The following is a 19,853-nucleotide window of genomic DNA, read 5'->3' as shown; positions in this document are numbered from 1 at the left end:
TTGAGCATTTTGTGATAATGAAATAAATGCTTTTAAAATATGAACGATATAGGGACCACAGATATAGTTGTCCATAGGAACATGTAAAGGTGATGAATTTCCTCCCCCCTGGTTTCTTATTTACAAAGTTGGTTTCTCTTACATTTCACAGCGTCCAGTTAATTGCAAGGAATTTTTGGAGTCGTTACAGCAGGTAAGTAAAGGAAGAAATTGAAAGAGAACGTGAAAACTGTTACTAGAAGTATTAGTGATTGCCATTTGTAGATGAATAATTAGACTCCATAAGACATAGAAGCTTGATGTTGCTCATAAAAAAAAAAAGTGTTTTAATTTTCTCAAATCTTTGACTCTGAGAAGCCTTTTCAGCCTCTCATTATATAACAAGACTGGGCAGGCTTCCTTTTTTTTTTTTTTTTTTTTTTGCCATTGACATCTTCCAAGGAAAATGCTGCATGATATGATTTTCAAGGCTAATTTGCCTTATTGTCTTAAGCAGTGTCTCTTACTACAAATTAGCCTCCTGTACCTCTGTGAGCTAGAGAGGCTCCTTCAAAATTCCTAACAGGCAGCCTGGTGGAGAGATGGGAGGGAAAGGAAGGGAGGGAGGAAGGGCGGGAGGAAGGGAGGGAGAGAGGTAGAGGGTGCCTGTCTGCTTCGTACATGTGGTACAGCCTGGGAGATCAGAACGCTAACAGAACAGGCAGTGTAATTACATGTTCCTTGTAAGTATGTTAGCCCCACGGGGAACTAAGCTGGCCAGTCCACTTGGAGAGGGAAACTAGATTTAAGGATGGTGGAGGGGTCATTGCATAACTGAGTTATTACTCGGTGGTGATGAGGGCATTTGCTGATCTCCAGTAACTGCCTGGTGCTTTTGGTCAGGCTCGGCTCTCTCACTCCCAGATACTTGATTTTTGCAAAAGGGACACACCTTTCTGCAGGAAGAGAAGATACTGACCAGATTGCGAGCGGTAGGTAGTGACATTCAGCATGTTTATGCAGCAGAATTGCTGAGAGATTGTGGGGTGGGAGTTTGGGGGGGTGGCTGGTGGTAGTGGTGGTGATCGGGTTGGTTGATTTATCTGCAATAGGGAATATGTTTTATTTTAATTATGAGTTAAGAGTTGCTGCTGCCTAGGCTAAGGTATCAGTTAAAAATGCTGTGTTCCCAGCTTTCATGTTTGTGTTTGATGTGGTTTCTGTGCTCATGCAGCTTGGTGAAGCTAGGGAGGGCTCACCTTTAAATAACCTGCAGCTTCCTATTTTCATTCTTGTTTTTTTTTTTTTTTTAAATCCTTAAGCACTGTTCCCACCCTTTCTTCCCAATATCCGCCTGACCGCCCCCCCTGCCCTCCGCCCCATATGAAATGTGGCCTGTCTTCATTCTGAGCCTTTTGCACCCTGAGTCTGGATTTCTGGCTGGTTTGCTGTAGGTATTTGTGGATGCTTCGCAGTCACCCAGGGCCCAGGCAAACTGACTGTGCATGGGAATCGGAGACCATGGCTGTGCAGCTGGTGCCCGACTCTGCTCTCAGCCTGCTGATGGTGAGTGCTCCGGGAGGAGGTGGGGCCCGGGCAGCGCCCAGCTCCAGCCTTACCCTCCCGCACCGTGGGCTGCCGCTGCAGTGCTGCAGACATGCTAAAAATCGCTCCGCTTTATCCCGCAGGCTTGTTGCAAATGATTTCTTGGGTGAGAGCATCAGCCATGACAAAGCACTCTCAGGGAAGAGAAGCCCTAGATTTGCCATTTTAGAAACTTGTTGCTTAATGCTATTTTGAGAGAGATGCTTGCAAACAGGTGCTAAGAGCCCCTGGAAATAGATTCCCACCGACGCCTCCCCCTGGCTCCTCAGCATCCTTCCCCCTCCCTCCCCTCCCCTCCCCTCCCCCGCTGCCTTTTGCATCTAAGTTGAGGTGATCCTGTTTGTTGATTTGTTTTTCTGTCATCTCATAGCAACTGTGGAATTTTTTTGCCCACGGAACAATTGAATAGGATCTTCTTTCTAGGTGCCCACGTGTTTACTCCGATTTCCCCGGGGAAGTGGCCAAGGAGGTTGTCTGTGGCCTTTTTAACACTGGGGCTGCAGAGCCACCTCCCAACTGTGACTGCAGGGGAGACTCTGGCAGGCCTTGTCCAGGCTCTTGCCCGCGTGTAGACCACTGACCTCCTTTAAGCCTCTCTGTGATTTCCATCATGTTAAGAAGGCCTCCGCTCTTAGCCTGTCTAAGCAAGACAGGGACAGTGGCGTCACCTTTTTTTAACCTGATTGACTTCGGGCTAGGCTCTAGATTCAAGTTTGCTTTCACTGTCGTGTTGCCCCCCTTCTCCTCGCTGACTAGCTCACATGCCAGGGTAATGCTGACGGAAATAGCCCGCATCAGGCTCCGCATGTGAATGTTTCTAATAGTTACACAGGAGATTTTTAACGGACAAAGCATAAGTGCTTCTGCTGAGTATATTGATCTGTGTTTTCTGACTGAGAGGGGGAAATACAGCTTTGTGAGGCCTGATGAGTTTGTTAAGAGCACTTGGAAGAGGAGCCAGTGGGGAGCCTGCCTCTTGAGCAATGAGCTGGGTCAAGTTAAGAGGGACGGAGATCATGGTTCTTTTTCGCCTCCAATGTCGTTTCGGCCCCAGAGCCGTTTGAAACGCCCAGGATCTTCTGCTGACTTCCAATTCCACTGCAAGAGAAGTAGTCAAAAGAATTAAAGTTGTTTTCTGGAGAAATTACCCTGGTCTCCTCTCCCTTCCTTATACTTGTATTGTCCAATGATACTGTATCCAATGATACTGACCATTGATATGTCCAATGGTCACATACGTGGATGGTTAGGATCTGAGGATTTCTGACTGACAGGTGATACAGTGGCAGTGTCTCTGAGGACCAAGAGACTCTGGGAAACCGGAGTCTGAGTCATGTGCAAAAAAATAAGGGCACATAGGCTCCTGTTCAGGTAGGCGTGTGCGTATAATCTAGTATTGCTTGACAGAAATAAATCTTGCCTTAAGTTAAAATGGGGAAGAAACGTGTTCTTAAAAATCAGCTGTAGGGAGAGCTGGGCCTGTTTGCCTCCACATTTCTGTCCTGATTTCTTCTCCATGCTTCTGAGCATTCGGGCGTGCGCCTGTTTTACTGGGAGCCCTAAGGAAAAATCCCCTCGACATGCTGGTCCAGCTGCTTCTGAGACATACGCACTGAGGCTCTGTTCCTGGTGCTCCCAAATATTACGGTTGCTGTCGGGGAGGTCTCCGTGGCTCAGACTTTATCCTCTGTGTCAGCGGCCTCTGCCCTCAGATCTCTCCCTAGCACTCACCTCCTGCCCGGATTAAAGGATTGCATGTGTGTCTCCCTCAGAAGCCGGGGGAAGTGGCTCTTGACGTCACAATGGGCCGTTAGATTAGAGAACCTTGGAGGACCATGTGTAACCATAGTCAGGGTGTGTTTTCCTGTTCACAACCGGTTCAGGGGGAATTTTCCCCTATGGACTTTGTTCCTTTTTTTATTGTTAAGAAGAAACCTCAACATAATTGCTTCCCAACTATTGCAGGACGAGTCTCAAAATGTATATAAGCAAGTCACTGAGGAAGAGAGGAGGAAAGGAGGCCATTTAGCAGAGTTGCTTTGGCCGTGAGTTCTGGAAGGAAGCTGTAAACATTATTATTTGGTAGCTACTCAAGCAGCCAATCAGTTCTCAGTATTTATGGAGTGCCTCTGCTAACTAAGAAGGGTAGCATAGTATAAAGGCCAGAGCTCATAAGCATCCCGTTTAGGGGGAGGTCAGTATCAAATGGCTTGGTGGGAGTTCTGCATTTTCGTGGTATCGAGTCATTGGGCTGCAGGGAACCGGGGGTGGGGGGGGGGAGCGACTGGCCACACCCCTTGGTTTTGGATAAGGACACAGTCAGAGGTTATACTCCGTGTAGACTCGACATGATTCAGGGCAGAATACATTTATTTGGTTCTGCAAAGTGGCACCAGATCTGGAATTGGAGAGCCCTACGTTCTGTTCCCAGCTGTGCCACTCCCTGGGCGGTCCTGGATATGTCGCTTCCTTTTTCTGTGCCTTAGTTGCGTCATTTGCTTTCTGAGGGGGTCATGGTCCTCTGTAGGGTCCACTTAAGCTCTGTTAAACATAACATAAGACCTCTAGGAATAGCGTCTAGAATAGAGGTCCTTGACGGGCAACTGTAACGCTTTATTCAGCATTATGTCTTAGTTGTACCCTAGGATATGGGCAGTGCTGCTTTTAGATGGTAGAATTTGTTCCCAACCATATGGCTTTTATGCCAGAAGAAGTGTTTTGTGTTATTTACTGGAAGGGGTGATCATTTGCATTTGTTCACACTGTGTTGTCTGGAGACCTACCCCCCAGGGGAGCCTGATTTATTCTGCCGGACTAGAGCAGGTGACCTTTGAAAAGTACCACAGGTGACTTTTCCAAGCTGGTGATGGGTTTAGAGCCTCTGGAAGGGGCCCTGGGTTGTAAGCATGTGCCGACTGCCTTGAGGTGAGTGCATTTCACTGATTCTTTCAATGAAGAGTTGGTATGGGGGGGGGGGGGCGGTGGTGATGATCATCTATGCCACACGGAGGCCCTCAAACAACGAAGGGTGGACTCAGAGGACAGATACTGGTGGTGAAGACCACATGCCATTGAAAAGCCCACCTCCTTCATTTTTGCAGAAATTTGGGGAAGCAAGAAAAGACACTGTTGGGAGCCTCCAGCAGGATGTCACTAATTATAGAGCAGGAAGCTCTTGGCTATGTGTCATTTGCTGAAATCACATGAGTTTGGGGAACCCTTTCAAGGCTGGAATGTGCTAGGGCCAAAGATTTGTTGATCATTTCTCTAATGACAGGGTAGAGATGGATAGCCATGGGGCTACAGAGGTGGTATTAGGATATTTTGGCTCTTAGATTCTGAAAGCTCAGATTAAGATATTTTAATGTAAGTTAGCTAGCTAGGCTATAGTGCAAATTACGATTTTCTGCAAAGCATCTTCACCTGTATTACCTCACTTAATCCCTTCAACAATCCTAGTTTTAAGACAAACTTATTTGGTAATCAGAATTTGCGAAACTGTCAGTGGTCCCACGACTGCAAGTGGTCGGGCAAAGTCTCATCATCAGGGTCCTCTGACTCTCAAGCCAGGGCTGACTTTGATGTCATGTCAAAGGTCGAGAACTTCACCACCAGGACCTTCTAACGCTTTGGATTTAGCCCATCGAGGGCACCTCGTATCTGAGCCATTCTGCGTTTTTCACATTTTAAGGCGAGTTGTTCTATCGTCTTGTTTATCTGCACTCTTTTCCATATTGCAATTTAAGGGGCGCCTGGGTGGCGCAGTCGGTTAAGCGTCCGACTTCAGCTCAGGTCACGATCTCGCGGTCCGTGAGTTCGAGCCCCGCGTCGGGCTCTGGGTTGATGGCTCGGAGCCTGGAGCCTGTTTCCGATTCTGTGTCTCCCTCTCTCTCTGCCCCTCCCCCGTTCAAGCTCTGTCTCTCTCTGTCCCAAAAATAAATAAACGTTGAAAAAAAAAATTTAAATAACAGGTGATACCATACCTCTGGCTCAAGACATCTGCTTTGACTCTAGCACAAAAAAATATTTTTATATCCATAAGAGATTTTCCACGTTTTTGAGGTTTCATTCTCTTGCACATTGTTGGTAAGAATATTGCCAGAAGTCAAGGTTTTGTGATAGGAAAATTAAATATGCAAAAACTTCAATTTGTAAGTCAGAGAAATTAATGGGTGACTATTCTCAGTGAATGAAAGATGTGAATTAGATTATCTTGAAGAGTCTTTGTATTTCTAAAAATCTGATTTCAGATTTCTGGGATTCTCTTGAATAGACTAGCTCTCTGGTCTGTTTGAATAGATTCTAGCTGATAACCTGCTCTTGTAAAACTTCATCTCTCTAGTTCATTTCATTTTATTATGGATTCGTCTTTCCTCAGATAGTTTCCTCCTTTGGAAATTTTCTTTTTTAGTTAACCAACCAATATTTGCTGAGTATCTACTCTGTACAGGGAGAATACAAGCCAGTCCGTGGCTTTAGTGAACTTAAAAATTAATTGAAAAGATGTACCACTGACTATTAGAATGGGAAAACTGGTTTAAGTTTAAGTAACATGTTGAAGAATAGAGGAGGGTAAATCTGAGGTGAGAAGACTGAATGAATTAGGGTAGAGTCCAGGCTGTTGGGAGATAGAAAGTAGACTGGTTTGGACAGAGTTCCTAGAGGTGACAAAGGCTTCGGTGGCCAGAAAGGCAGGTTAGGGGTATGACCAAGGTCCTAGTTCTATAACTGTAACATAATTTTCCTCTGAATTTGACCTGTGACAAGTCTCTATTTGGAATTTCTAATAGACCATGGATTTTCTGGGGCACCTGGGTGGCTCATTCGATTAAGTGTCAAACTCTTGGTTTCGGCTCAGGTCAGGATCTCATGGTTTGCGAGAGTGAGCGCCACATTGGGTTCTTTGTGGATAGCATGGAGCCTGCTGGGATTCTCATTCTCCCTCCCTCTCTCTGCACCTTCCCTGCTAGTGCCCCCCTCTCAAAATAAATAAGTAAACTTAAAAAACAAAGACCGTGGATTTTCTCCAGGTTGCGACAGGCAAAAGGCATAGGATAAAATTAAAGCCTGTCCTAAGAAATCTTGCTCTTGAGTCATAATAATAATCCTTTTAATTTTCAAAGTGCTTTTGTGCCTGTTGTCAGGACAGGTACTGTATCTTTCTATTATATGGTACAACTAAGATCCAGAGACGCTAAACAGCTTGCCCAAGAAGACTTGGCTAATTGTGATGGTTTCCATAACGATTAACCAATACATTTGAAAAGGTAATTTGACCCCTTTATAGAAATTTAAAGAATAATAATTACGTGGTAAGAGAGCATAGCCACCTGAAGCACTGTGCACAGAGTGGGGCCACGTAAGCTTGGGGCCCAGGGCAGGGGTCCTAGATATTCAGGTCTATAGTGGTAGTGTTCTTAGTGTCATTTATCTTTCTGGTTTATTTAAAGTAGGATGATTGTGGGGGAGCCTGGGTGGCTCAGTCAGTTAAGCGTCCGACGTCACCTCAGGTCATGATCTCACAGTTTGTGGGTTCGAACCCTGTGTCGGGCTTTGTGCCGACAGCTCAGAGCCTGGAGCCTGCTTCGGATTCTGTGTCTTCCTCTTTCTCTGACCCTCCCCTGCTCACTCTGTCTCTCTCTGTCAAAAATAAATAAGCATTTAAAAAATGAAAATTAGAATGATTATCAAAACATCCCTAGAAAATGTTTCTGTAACATTATATCTAAGTCAGTAGCTAAAATCCTTCTTAAACCCAATTATCCACCTTCTAAAATGGAATTTCCTAATGGGTATGTTTGAAATCTTGATACTAATAATTTTTGTAGTTAGTGTACAGATTTCTCTCTCTCAGAGGGTGAAATTTAAAATCAATGAGTCATACTGCCTCTCTCAGATAAGTTTTTGCTGACCGTATTTTTTATTTCATTTTATGTCTTTCTGGTTTTAAGGGACAGAGTTCACTCACACCAGCATTAAGAAAGAAGGGAAACGTATTGCCTGATGAAACGTACTGACTCGTTCCAAGGAATGAAGTGGTTCCAGGAAAAGCTGGACTGAGGACTTTGGGGGACAGAGTCCAGACCCTGTTTCTCTGTTTCTCTCTATGTCTTTCTAATCTAGCAAAGATTCTACTTTGCTCTGTGTTAACTTTAGGCTCTAGCAGATTCTTTCTCTCAGCAGCTCCGGGATAACTTGTTCACAGAGCTGGTGGGCCCAGATAAATAAGTGGGACCTTCCTTATGAGGTCATTTCTCAACATCCATTAGGCCCTGTTGGGTAATAGGTTTTGCCCCTGGCCAATCACTGGTTCTCTGACCAAGCGTGTTGGCGTCTGTGTCTAGACCTGTGGGGAGAAAGGAGTTGGGTCACTTGACTGATAAGTTCACCTGAATCACATGGAGTGAGAATGGCAGGTTCTAGAAGGAGAAGAGCTCTTTTACTAGGAAGGAGGAAGGGATACTACCAAGGTAAAAACAATACGTACTCATAACAGTGGTCTTTGTAACTTGTGTACCATCATAAGACTCCTATAAAACCAGTCAGGGGTCGAGGAGGGGGTGGGTAAAGCATCAGTGAACCCTAAATCATTGGTTCAGTTTTCCTCAAAATGAATATAAGTGGAAAAGCCCAATTGTCTAAATAGTTTATGGTTGTTTGAAAAGGTCTCACCATCTGTAAAATGGGATAATAGTAGCTACCATGTAATACTTGGGATAATTCAATGAGATATGCAGGTAAAATATTAGCATTGTTCCTGGATCAAAGTAAATACACAGTAAGTATTAGCAGGTGTTTCTTTATATTAAAATGATATGGAACTACCATCCCCCCTAACTCATCTCACTGGACTCCTGCATGAGCCAGAGTCCATCTAAAAGAAGTTGCCCAAGCCTGTCTGCATTCCAGTTTCTGAAATCAGGGACCATGTTGGACAACCAGCCAGTTGTTTTGGAAAACAGATGGACCTAGGATCAGGTGAACTGCTCCTGTCATGAGCACATTTAAATTTGCATTCCTGTCTTGAATAACTAACAAAATTTTCTTACCCTCTAAGGGAAGATGACTAAAATATGGGCTGCAATATGTTCTCTCTGGCAAATGCAAAATGCATGCCATCCAGGCTTGCCATACATGATTGGGTGGCTATTAGTGGATCTCTGCTAAAAATTAATTGTGTGGCTGCTTTGCAAAGTTTAATAGTCATTTGGAGACCATATGTTACTGGTGCAGGTAGCAGTATCTCACTGAATTCTATGCCAAAATGTGAAGTCACATGGAACATATGGTATTTTGGCCTGGCCATAATCAAAGGTCCTGGAAACGTGATTGACTGAAACCATGGGGTACATACAGAGTTAGAAGACTAAATTCCAGTGTCAAGGTAACATTGGCCTATAACTCATGTTTCCTAGTAATGAGTGCTTTTTATAACCCTGGATATTGAAATTTTAGTCTCACTTTCCAGACCTGGAGAAGCACTTTCCTGAGCCGTAGATACAGTCCCACTCCCCAAGCAATGCCATGCATGCCCATGGTTTTAACTCTTGTCTGTACATTCATGACCTTCTAGTCATGGCTTTGGCTCAGGCCTTGCTCCCAAGTTTCTCATGACTGCCAATCCAGATGCTTATCAGATTGACCCTCCTGTTTGTCCCATGGGTGCCTCAAATTCACTTCACCCTAAAGAGGAACGGTGACCTTCCTCCTGGTCTACATGTCTTACTTCCATTGGTGGTAGGACCATTTTGCCTGTCACCCCAGAATTCATTGTTGACTCCTCCTCCTCCTCCCTCATCTACCTTGTTCAGTTATCTCCAGGTTCTTTTGCCTCTGCTCCCTCATTTCTCTGTGATCTGGCCCCTCCTCCCTTATCCCTCCCACTGACTGTCAAGTTTATAATCTCACCCGCCTGGGTCTCTGTTTCTACTCTCTTTTCACTATGTCTAATCTTCTGTACATACAGTTTCCGGAGTGATATTTATAAAATGATTCTGATTTCTCTAGTAATTAGATCTGGGATTTTCTTCTAAAATGAAGGTCTAGGGGCACCTGGGTGGCGCAGTCGGTTAAGCGTCCGACTTCAGCCAGGTCACGATCTCGCGGTCCGTGAGGTCCGTGAGTTCGAGCCCCGCGTCGGGCTCTGGGCTGATGGCTCAGAGCCTGGAGCCTGTTTCCGATTCTGTCTCCCTCTCTCTCTGCCCCTCCCCCGTTCATGCTCTGTCTTTCTCTGTCCCAAAAATAAATAAATGTTGAAAAAAAAATATTTAAAATGAAGGTCTAAAATCCTCTGATTATACTTGATTATACCTGGAATAAAGCTCAAGCTTTTTATTTTTTAATTGAGGTAAAATATAGAAGTTTCAGATATACAACAATACAACTTGATGTCTGTATGCACTACAAAGTGGTCAAGCTTTATAACAAACCACATTAGTTACTTCAAGCTCCAACCTCTGCCTCCCTGTCCAGTCTCACTCCCACTGTTCCCTCACCACCCCTCAGAATTGGTGCCCTGGCCGTGTTGGGCTCTTCCTGCTCCCCATAAATAACATGCTGGCTCAAGCCTGTGCACCTGTGAGTGTGCTCTTTCCACTACTTGGACTATGGCTCTTTCTACCTTCCTCACTTTTTCTTGTACTTCATTTATATTTATATTTTCTATCATTTCACTTATTGATAACACTGCCATATGATATTTGACTTTTGTATCTGTTTTCCTTAACAGAGTAGGAGTACATCAACAATATGGAGTATTTCTCATCCATTCATCCAACATATTTATTGAGTGCCTACTGTCTTTTGGACACTATTTTAACATGAGGGATACAGTGAAGTGAACAAGACAGACAAGGTTTTTGTTGTCCTTGAGCTTACCCAGGGAGAGGTTAAAAAAATAAATGCATTGAAATACATAGAAATATCAGGGAGTGATAATTGCTCTAGAGCAAATTGAAAATGATGGTGGGGAAACCGTGGTTGGGTGATAGCTTTAGAGTGGGTGATCAAGGGAGCCTTCTGAGGAAGCTAAAAGGTGATTGGCAAGAAGGAGGCAGTGGTGGAAAGTTGTGGGCAAGGCATTCCAATCAAGGTAAAAGCCACAGAACCTGAAGGAATCTATCTGGTCCCAACACCTTGCACTGTTCTCCATATATTCAGTGAATTAAAGTATTGATCCATCACTTCTGGCAGTTTAGCACAGGACCAGGCTTTGGGGAGGAAGTGGAGGTGAGGAAAACACACGAGTCTTGTTCCAGAGCTTCTATATCACAAAGAAACACAATTACAGAATACGTTGAGGTAACACCTCACAACCTCGTGAGAGGAAATGGTCCCACCTTATGGGCCACAGTACCAACAGTGCGTGGGAAGGAATTCAGAGAAGTGGTCTGGGAGGGGTAGGGGAGGGCGACCTAGAGATCTAGTTATGACAGGGTCTGTGGAGAAGACATCAGGCCATTTTGAAGGATGCAGTTTTTTCCCCCTTTATTGAGATACGATTGACATACACATTGTGTAAGTTTAAGGTGTACAGCATATTGATTTGTTACACTGATATATTGCATTATGATTACCACTTAGCATTAGCTAACACTTCCATCAAGCACATACTTATTTTTTTGTTGTGCTAAGAAAATCTAAAATCTCTCTCAGCAACTTTCAAGTGTATAATACAGCGTCATTAGCTATAGTCACCATGCTGTATATTAGATCTCCAGAACTTACTCATCTTCCAACTATAAGTTTGTACCTTTACCAATAATCTCCATTGACCCCACCCCCAGCCCCTGATAACTGACATTGTACTATTTTCTGTAGGTTTAGCTTTTAAGACTCCACATTTAAGTGATGCCATACTGTGTCTTTCTCTGTCTGACTGACTTCACTTAGGGTAATGCTCTCAAGATTCATCCCAGTTGTCATAAATGGCAGAAATTCCTTCTTCCTTGTGGCTGGATAATATCCCAGTGTGTGTGTGTGTGTGTGTGTGTGTGTGTGTGTGTGTATCACATCTGCTTTATCCATTCATCCATACATGGACAGTTAGATCGCCTCGGTTAGCCAATGTCTTAGGTAGGTTGTTGTGGTTAGCCAATGTCTTGGTTATTGTGACTAATGCAGCAATGAACATGAGGATATAGATACCTCTTGGAGATCCTGTTTTCATTTGCTTCAGATAAATTCTTAGAGGTGAGATTGGGGCATGTTTATTTTTGATGAGGGAGAGAAGGGACGGAGTATCTTTCTGGGAAAAGAAAAAAGGGATCAGGGAGATTCAGGAGGAGAGGATTATGAACCTCTGTGGTAGATGATAGAGATCCCATGAGGGCAGAGGTAGGGGTGGGGAGGAGGGATTGGTAAGAGAGGATTTGCCTTGTGGAGGAGGAGGAGGAAAGCTTTTGGAGCACGTTGGGACCAGATGAGGGAAGACATTGCAGATGCTCCCATGAGCACCTGTACTGGAGCCACAGGCATTGAGGGGCCTGTCTGTGTTCTCGCATGGGGACTGACTTAGCCGGTGTAAGGGTTGGGAAGCTTAATTTGGTGGTGGTATGTAGGGGAGACAGGGGGGAGAACACCTATTTAGAATCACATGCTTGGGGGCGCCTGGGTGGCTCAGCTGGTTAAGCGTCCAACTTCAGCTCAAGTCATGATCTCACAGTTCCTGAGTTTGAGCCCTGCATTGGGCTCTCTGCTCTCAGCACAGAGCCCGCTTTGGATCCTCTGTCCCCCTCTCTCTCTGCCTGCCTCTCTCTCTCTCTCTCTCTCTCTCTCTCAAAAATAAATATTAAAAATATCAAATGCATGAACTCTGGTGGAGAGTGAAGAGGCAGCATGGTGGTGGCTATGGGAAAAGTGGAACATGGATGAGTTCAAGGGACATTCTGAAGGCAGCATCATCAGGACCATAGGATAGATGGATGGTAGGACCCACGCACAGGGAGCAGTCAGCCAGGACTACAGAGTGTTGGATCTGGAGCTTCAGGGAGTGGTGCCAGGAACAACTTCAGAGCCAGAAATACATTTGCAGAAGAAAAGGGCTGCACTTAGCTTAGGACCACCCAGTTGAAGGTGTGGAGGAAACAATGGGATTTCCCAGCAGAGATGGCTGACGGGCAGTTGGATATCGTAGGCACTTAGGTCAGTGATTCGATTCAGAGAGGCAGATCTGGGAATGAGACTAGGAGCACAGGAATCCAGAAGAAAGATCATAGAGGGAAAAGACCAGAAAGCCACACTTGGGGAGGGGGAGATTTAGAATCCATGATCAGAAAAAGTTCATATTATCTTGTGATACAGGCCACATTTGTACCAGGTCAGTGTTACCTTGACTTTGGCATTAATTTTCCTCACATTAAATGTACCACGTGGTCTAATTGAAGCAACCTCAGACCTTTTTTAAGTTTGTGTATTTTGAGAGAAAGAGAGAAAGTATTAGCACCAGAGGGGCAGAGAGAGAATCCCAAGCAAGCCCCTCACTGCTGGCACAAAACCCGATGCAGGGCTTGAACTCACAAACCACGAGATTATGACCTGAGCCGAAATCAAGAGTCAGATGCTTAACCGACTGAGCCACCCAAGCGAAGCAGCCTCAGAATGTACTAGATGCGGGTTAAATGCAGTTCCATTAGATGACTGCTTCTCCCAGATTGCTGTAGGGCACAGGTGAGCTGAGATTGTGCACATGCCCACTGTCACCACCCCTGTGATGCAACTAGACGTATCGCGTGTGTGTGTGTGTTCTGCTCACTACTTACTGCTACGTAGCAACTACCCCACATTCTGTGACTTAAAACAACCATTCTGTTATGTTCACCAATTCTGTGGGTCACGAGTTCCAACAGGTGGCCGTGGTAATGGCTTATTTTTGCTCTGTAATGTCTGGAGCCTCACCTGGGATGAGTGAAAGTCTGGGGTGACTCAACAGCTAAAGTCTGAAATCTCCCGGAGGCGTCTCCACTCACTTGTCTGGCACTGGGTGTTGCCATCTGCTGGACCGCAACTGGTTTTTTGACCACAGCATTCTTGTAGGAAAACTCCACATGACCTGAGTTTCCTCACAACATGGCTGCTTCAAGGTCTCTGGACTGTTTATGTGGTAGCTCAGGGCCTCAAATTGAGTATCTGAGCTCACAAGGCAGAAATGTATCACGTTTTGTGAGCTAGCCTCGGAAGTCACACGGACTCACTTCCGCTGCATTTTTTTTTGGTTACAAACAAGTCACTGAGGCTGCATTGGAAGGGAGAGGATATAGACTCCACCTCTTGGTGAAAGGGAGTTAACATGGTTTGTGACATGTTTAAAACCACCACAACGAGCGTTCATTCTATGCAATTTAATTTCGTGGTCTTTGAGGGTCTTAATTACTCACAACTTGGCAATGGAATTTTGCTCAGAGGAAGCATTCCATAACTATTGATTGAATATTACGTTGGTATCAGAAGTCCATTAAAAATTTTTTTTTTCCTACTGGCAGAAAGTTACCTTTGAGTTTTTAGATGTTTATCCAAATTCTAAGCATTTAGAGAGAACCACACGTTTAGCATTTCTCTGTTATGCCTTCAAAGAATACCCAGAGAAAGTATGAATCAGGAACATCTTCATCTGCCTTCTCTGTGACCTCCAAAGTTCTCTGATTTAGTCCCCACTGATGATTGGGACTAATCATAGTAGTAGTTCCCGTAGTGTTGCCTCTTTTCCATGCTTAGTGTTTGAACTCATAATTTGTTTTGTATCTTTATTGCCCATGTGTCAAAGCAAAAGGAGGGACATAGCTTGGTATTAGGACTGAAGTGCTTTCTTTCCTCATGAGGAGTGTGAACATAATTGAGCTGTAATGAACATAGCTGAGGCCATTTTGTAGGGATTAATGACAAGGAGAATGTGTTCATGGCCCGAGGCTTAGTCTTCGGTCATTAACCTAGTTGGTCATTAATATTGTCTGGGAATGCTTTATGTTAGGCCATTACAACTACTGCCATATGCTGCTGGAATTGGGAACATGAACATTACCTGTATCAAGTGTTATTTGTTTCCTCTCCATTCCCCACGATTACTGAACAAGGCAGCCTTTTTAATACACACTCCAAAGGCATGAAGTACCAAGGGCAGAACAAATTTGAAGCTTCCCTTCCCTCCTCTCCCCTCTTCTTCTTTTTTAAAAAAAGTCATTAATGGAGGACTACAATCAGAGAGACATTATGGTGAGCACTGAGGATCTGTGGGCATATGTGTAAATACCACCTGGTCATTGATCTCAAGAACTTGAGAGTGTAATTGGAAAGGCCATTAGAAAAACAATTCCAGTGTACTGAGATAAATGTTATGACAAAGAAATCATCAATGTGCTATGGAGTTGAAGAGCATAGAACAAGAACCACCACGTGGCACTGATGTTTCAGGTGAGTTTTGAAGGATTAGAGGTGGATAGGTGGATGATGGTGGTGGGGAGTCCCAGGTCCTGGAAAGAGCCTACACAAAGGCAAATGGAAGAGTTGCATGTTCCAACAACTATGTAACATTTTTGAATGGGGAAGGCAAAAGGGAATGGAGGAGAAGAGGCAAAAATCCTGGCTAGGGGTAGACACAAACTATTTTCTGAATAAATGATAAGGAGTTTGGACTTGAGTAAAATTAGTAAATTTTACTAATAGGCATCGATGATTTGAAGCAAAAAATGACACGTTCAGAGTTGAGATGTGGAAATACCACTCTAGAGGTAATACGGAGAATGGATGCAAAGAAGGGATGACCTGAGGAGAGGAAACCGGGTAGGAAGATATGGAGGTCGGCCAGGCCAGCAGTAACGTGGGCTTGAAGTAGTGGTGAACCAATGGGAGTAGAGAAAAAGGCAGGGATGAGCAGTTCAAGTGGGAGACAGAGGTGGGTGGTTTGTAATGACTCCCATAATAAGTAAAATGCCTGCTCAAACAGGCTTTAAGATAGGGAAATTCTTTAGTTCATACTGAGTCCAGAGGGGAAGCCAATTCTAGGATGTGCCTCTGGTCCCACATTCACCCTCAGTCCCCTTAAGTCTTTTGGCTCTGTTCTTATCTGTGGGCTATGTGTTCAGGATGGCTTCCCTCACGTGGTCACAAGTTCACTGCCATTGGCAACTTCCTTGTTCAAGCCTGCGGGGGAGAGAAGAGTCTTTCCTTAAAATAGGAACCATGATTTCTTCCTTTCTTTTTGAATCGGTCAACTCAGGTCATCTCCATAGGAAAGCCAACCACTTACTGGCTTAAGCATGAGATCTTGAACTAGTCATTAGCCAAGAGGCATGGAATCACCGTGCTTGGCTTGATGTATCTGCATCTACCACTGAAGCTTGAAATTGGGTCAATTCTTACTACCCCACATAAGAAGGAAGGAAGAAGGGAGTGTGGTTGCTGCACAGACAACCTACATTATCTACAACTGGAGCACAGAAGAGGGCACTCAACCCACTCAGGACAATGGGAAGATGAGGGAGGTCATTATGTAGATTATAGGTTTCTTTAGAGCTGCAACTGTGTCTCATTCACCATTGATTCTTTAGCTCTTAGCTCAGTGCCTGGCACATAGCAAGTGCTCAGTAAGCATTTGTTGAATGAGTAAAGCCTCCAAGAAGTGGTATCTGAGCTTGAAGATGTAGATCAGGTGACAAAGTAGAGAAAGGGTTTCAGGCAGAGGTCAAAGTATCAGCAAACGTAAAGGACCATGCAATTGCATGATACGTTTCAGAAAAGTCAACGAGTTAAGATGCAATAGCAACTAAAATCCAAGACAGGGACAGGCAGAGGCCAAGGTTGGAGAGGTTAGGAAGGACTATACTCTTGCTGAGGAGCTTGAGCCATATCCTATAGATACTGGAAGGTATCTGAACAGTTTTGGGCAAGAGAATGAAATAATCATGCTGTGTTTGTATAGATCACTCTGCCCATGATGTGTAGAAAGTGGCTGTAGGAATATGAGTAAGAAATGATGAGGTGAGATCATCAGCTGATGAGATTTTAATTTGGCAGGTGACGCAGGGCAGGAGTCAAGGTTGACCCCAGATCTTTATGTTGGGAAAGGAAGCAGGTGGCAATCACAGGAAAAACAGATTTAAAAGCAATAATGATAGCTTCATTTTGGATAGTTTCATCTCAGGGGCCTGTGAAAACTTCTAGTAGAGGCGTTTAGCCATGGTTGGATGTATGTCTGTGAAGTTGGGGGAGATTTCTGGTCTGGACATACATATTCCGAGTCATTAGTATGCAGACAACAGAATAAGGGTGAAGGCCACCAGGGGGAGTGTAGACCAGGTGAGGCCATGAGTCATGGATGAGGCAATGGAAGGATAGGGAAGGGAAAGAAAGCCCATGAATGAGGCAAAGAAAGAAAGTCAGGTGGAAGGAGGTCCAGGAAGGTATACTATCTTGAATGACAAGAGAGCAGAGAATTTCAAGAAAGAGGAACGATGATCCTGACTCCCAGAAAAATTAAAGAAGTGAAAAGCTGAAAAATCCTCATTAGATTTGCCAGTCAGGAGGGCAGCAGTGACCTTCTGGTGAGATGCCTCATAAATGTGGTAAAATCAGGAGCCAGGTTGCAGTGAACGAAGGCAGAATAGAAGGTGAGCAAGTAAAACAGAGAGGAGAACGTAGGAAACCAGGAAAGCAGACATCGGGTAGTAGCCAGAGGAGGGGTAGGGAGCAAGGAAGATATCTGGGAGATGGGGAAAGCAGGAGCATTGTTAGAGACTCGAGGAAAGACGCTCAGAGAGATTGGAAGGTGAGCACTAGGAGGGGGTGGGAGGGAATGTTGGCAATGCTTCCCCTGCTGGTTCCAAGATGGCTGCCCCAACTCTAAGCTTCACGTCCTTCACTCCTGTGTCCAAAAGCAGAAGGAAGCGGAGCAGTAAAGAAAGCTCTCCTTTGTCTCTGTATTTCTATCAAGGAGGAAAATTTCTCCCAGAAGCTCCCCAAGAACACATCCCATTATTTTTAACTGGCCCGAACAGAGTGACTTACATGACATGTTACTGATAGGTTTACTCGCCTCCCCCCCCCCCCCACCCCGACAACCCCTCTCTAGAAAGTCTCCTAAACTGTAGAGGCCGGGGGTCTCAGGACTGCATTTCCCAACCTCGCTGCATGTGACCCGGCTCCTACCAAGCAAGCTCACCAGCACCAGATCGGGGAAGGTGAGGCGACTGATGTGAAGAGGCAGTTGCAGATCAAACGTTCTTGCAAGCAAGGTGACACAGTGTTGAGGTTCTCGGGGATGAGCTTTGGTGGAGCTGCTGGAGTTCAGGCTCCAGGGTCAGAGGCGGCGGCTCAGTGACGCCATAGGTTTCTGCTGTAATGGCCTCTGGCTGCGCTTCAACATTCACCTTGGTCTGTGGGGAATGGTTTTGGTTTTTGGGTTTTCCTATATATTCTTAAACTACTGCTTAATTTAGTGTAATAAACCCCTTTCTACTTAGGCTATATTCGGGTGGGTTTTGTTGTCTGCAACAAAGAACCCTGAAAAACACACGAGATCACCCCGGCTGTAAGGGAGGCTAGGGAAGAGAGCGGCTGTCGTTTTTAGGCTCTTGCAGTAGAGAAGGTGGCTCAGGGTAGTGGCTGCTGTGTAGTGACCCGAAAGAAATGTGCTAACAGTAAGCGTGGATGTAGATGAGTTTGTAAGGAATTCGAATAGACTAGCTGAATGTTTGTTTTGGTACGTGAGGTTTTTAGGGGCATACCAAAATATTTATAATATAACTGTCATTCTATCAAAGTGGCCTATGTGAACGAGACATTAGTACAAAGCCTAAACCTTTTCACCCTCCTGTCGTTGCTGACAATAGCCTCTGAAACCCCAGTCAGGCTACCAGTCCAAATCCAACGATGACAGGACACAGAATCCGCGGAACAACAGGGAAGGGAGGAGGGAAGGAATAACCATTGTGTCTTTTTAATAAATACCAGAATCTCAATCATGGGTAATTTTTTTTAAGTTTATTTATTTTGAGAGACAGAGAGTGCAGAGGAGGGGCGGGGAGAGAGAGAGAGAGAGAGAGAGAGAGAGAGAATGAAAGAATATCCCAGGCTGGCTCTGCACTGTTAATGCGGAGCCCAATGCGGGGCTTGAACTCACAGACCATGGGAGAGTGACCTGAGCCAAAACCAAGAGTCAGATGCTTAACTGACTGAGCCACCCAGGTGCCTCCCCAATCATGGTTATTTGAACAAACCGGCAATATGGCAAAGATGTTTTTGAAGCTCTTGGTAGATATCTAGCCGTGCGATTTTTCATTCCCAATCCTTCCGACCACTAACACCATTTTATTTGCAAATTAATTTTTTTGGCTGGTTTTTAAAAATAGAGATACTTTTACATGTTATGTACGTATGTGCTACCCTAGTTCCTTACTCCTTTAGACTCTCGTGTATCCTTCCAGAAATTCTGTATGTATCTGCCCCATCCTTCCTTATCAATCCCTATAGTGCTACCTCATCCTTTTTAAAGGTTGTACAATATTATATTGTCTGAACGACTCATAATTGGTTAATCAATCTTGCACTGATGAACATGAGGCTATTTTCAGTGCTCTGTATTTACAAACAGCCCTGCAGTGATCATCCACGTGCCTCCATCGTTTTGTAGATGGCTTGAGTATACCATACATAGGATCTATCCCTAGGTAGAGAGTGCTGAATCAAGAGGATGCCATTTACGATTTTTACAGATACTGTTGTATTACTGTCTCCAAAAAGCCATGTTGTAAATTTGTTTTTAAAAATTCTACTTCCTTGGGGGTGCCTGGGTGGCTCAGTCAGTTAAGCGTCCGACTTGGGCTCATGTCATGATCTCGCGGCTTGTGGGTTCGAGCCCCGTGTCGGGCTCTGTGCTGACGGCTCAGAGCCTGGAGCCTGCTTCGGATTCTGTGTCTCCCTCTCTCTCTGCCCCTCCCCTGCTCGTGCTCTGTCTCTCTCTGTCTCAAAAAAACATAAAACATTAAAAAAAAATTCTACTTCCGAAGCTCTATGAATATAAGAACCAATTCTTATCTGCTGGTAGGGAATAGAAGTATTGGAGGAAAAGTAAACTATTCTCTAAAGGGTATTTAGAGTCTTGCTGTATAAACAATTGCAGCATTAAATGTCTGCAAAATTCAAGTGGCAAATGAGCAGTGAATATCAATTACGCATCTGCTGCATTTCAAAGGCAGATGGCCTTTTAATTTTATATCCCAAGAATTATACCCAAATTTCATTCCCTTCTTCAGATTGCTCCCCCCTCTTTTATTTACTTG

At 44.6% G+C, this 19,853-nt stretch overlaps 1 protein-coding gene and 1 long non-coding RNA gene across 6 annotated transcripts in view; one reads left to right on the top strand and one right to left on the bottom strand.

The window, feature by feature from the left end:
- Positions 1 to 19,853, top strand: part of FRMD4A (FERM domain containing 4A) — a 659,116-nt gene that overhangs the window by 47,588 nt on the left and 591,675 nt on the right. For 2 of the 5 annotated variants that reach the window (XM_023256373.2, XM_045060910.1), the window contains 3 exons: positions 152 to 193; positions 883 to 971; positions 1,434 to 1,545. In XM_023256373.2, the coding sequence (XP_023112141.1) occupies positions 1,444 to 1,545 (102 nt within the window). In that variant the 5' untranslated portion in view covers positions 152 to 193; positions 883 to 971; positions 1,434 to 1,443. The remainder of the gene's footprint in view (positions 1 to 151; positions 194 to 882; positions 972 to 1,433; positions 1,546 to 19,853) is intronic. The other 3 variants (XM_045060912.1, XM_045060907.1, XM_045060911.1) reach the window with 2 other exon arrangements.
- On the bottom strand, positions 2,439 to 3,600 carry LOC109501326. Its single transcript, XR_002159301.3, has 2 exons — positions 2,797 to 3,600; positions 2,439 to 2,682 (listed from the first exon to the last, which is right to left on the bottom strand). It is a non-coding gene; the product is annotated as an uncharacterized LOC109501326 (long non-coding RNA).

The sequence above is a fragment of the Felis catus genome, chromosome B4 (genome assembly GCF_018350175.1).
Source record: "Felis catus isolate Fca126 chromosome B4, F.catus_Fca126_mat1.0, whole genome shotgun sequence".
Lineage (NCBI taxonomy): Eukaryota > Metazoa > Chordata > Mammalia > Carnivora > Felidae > Felis > Felis catus.
This window is presented reverse-complemented; position numbering and strand designations above follow the sequence as displayed.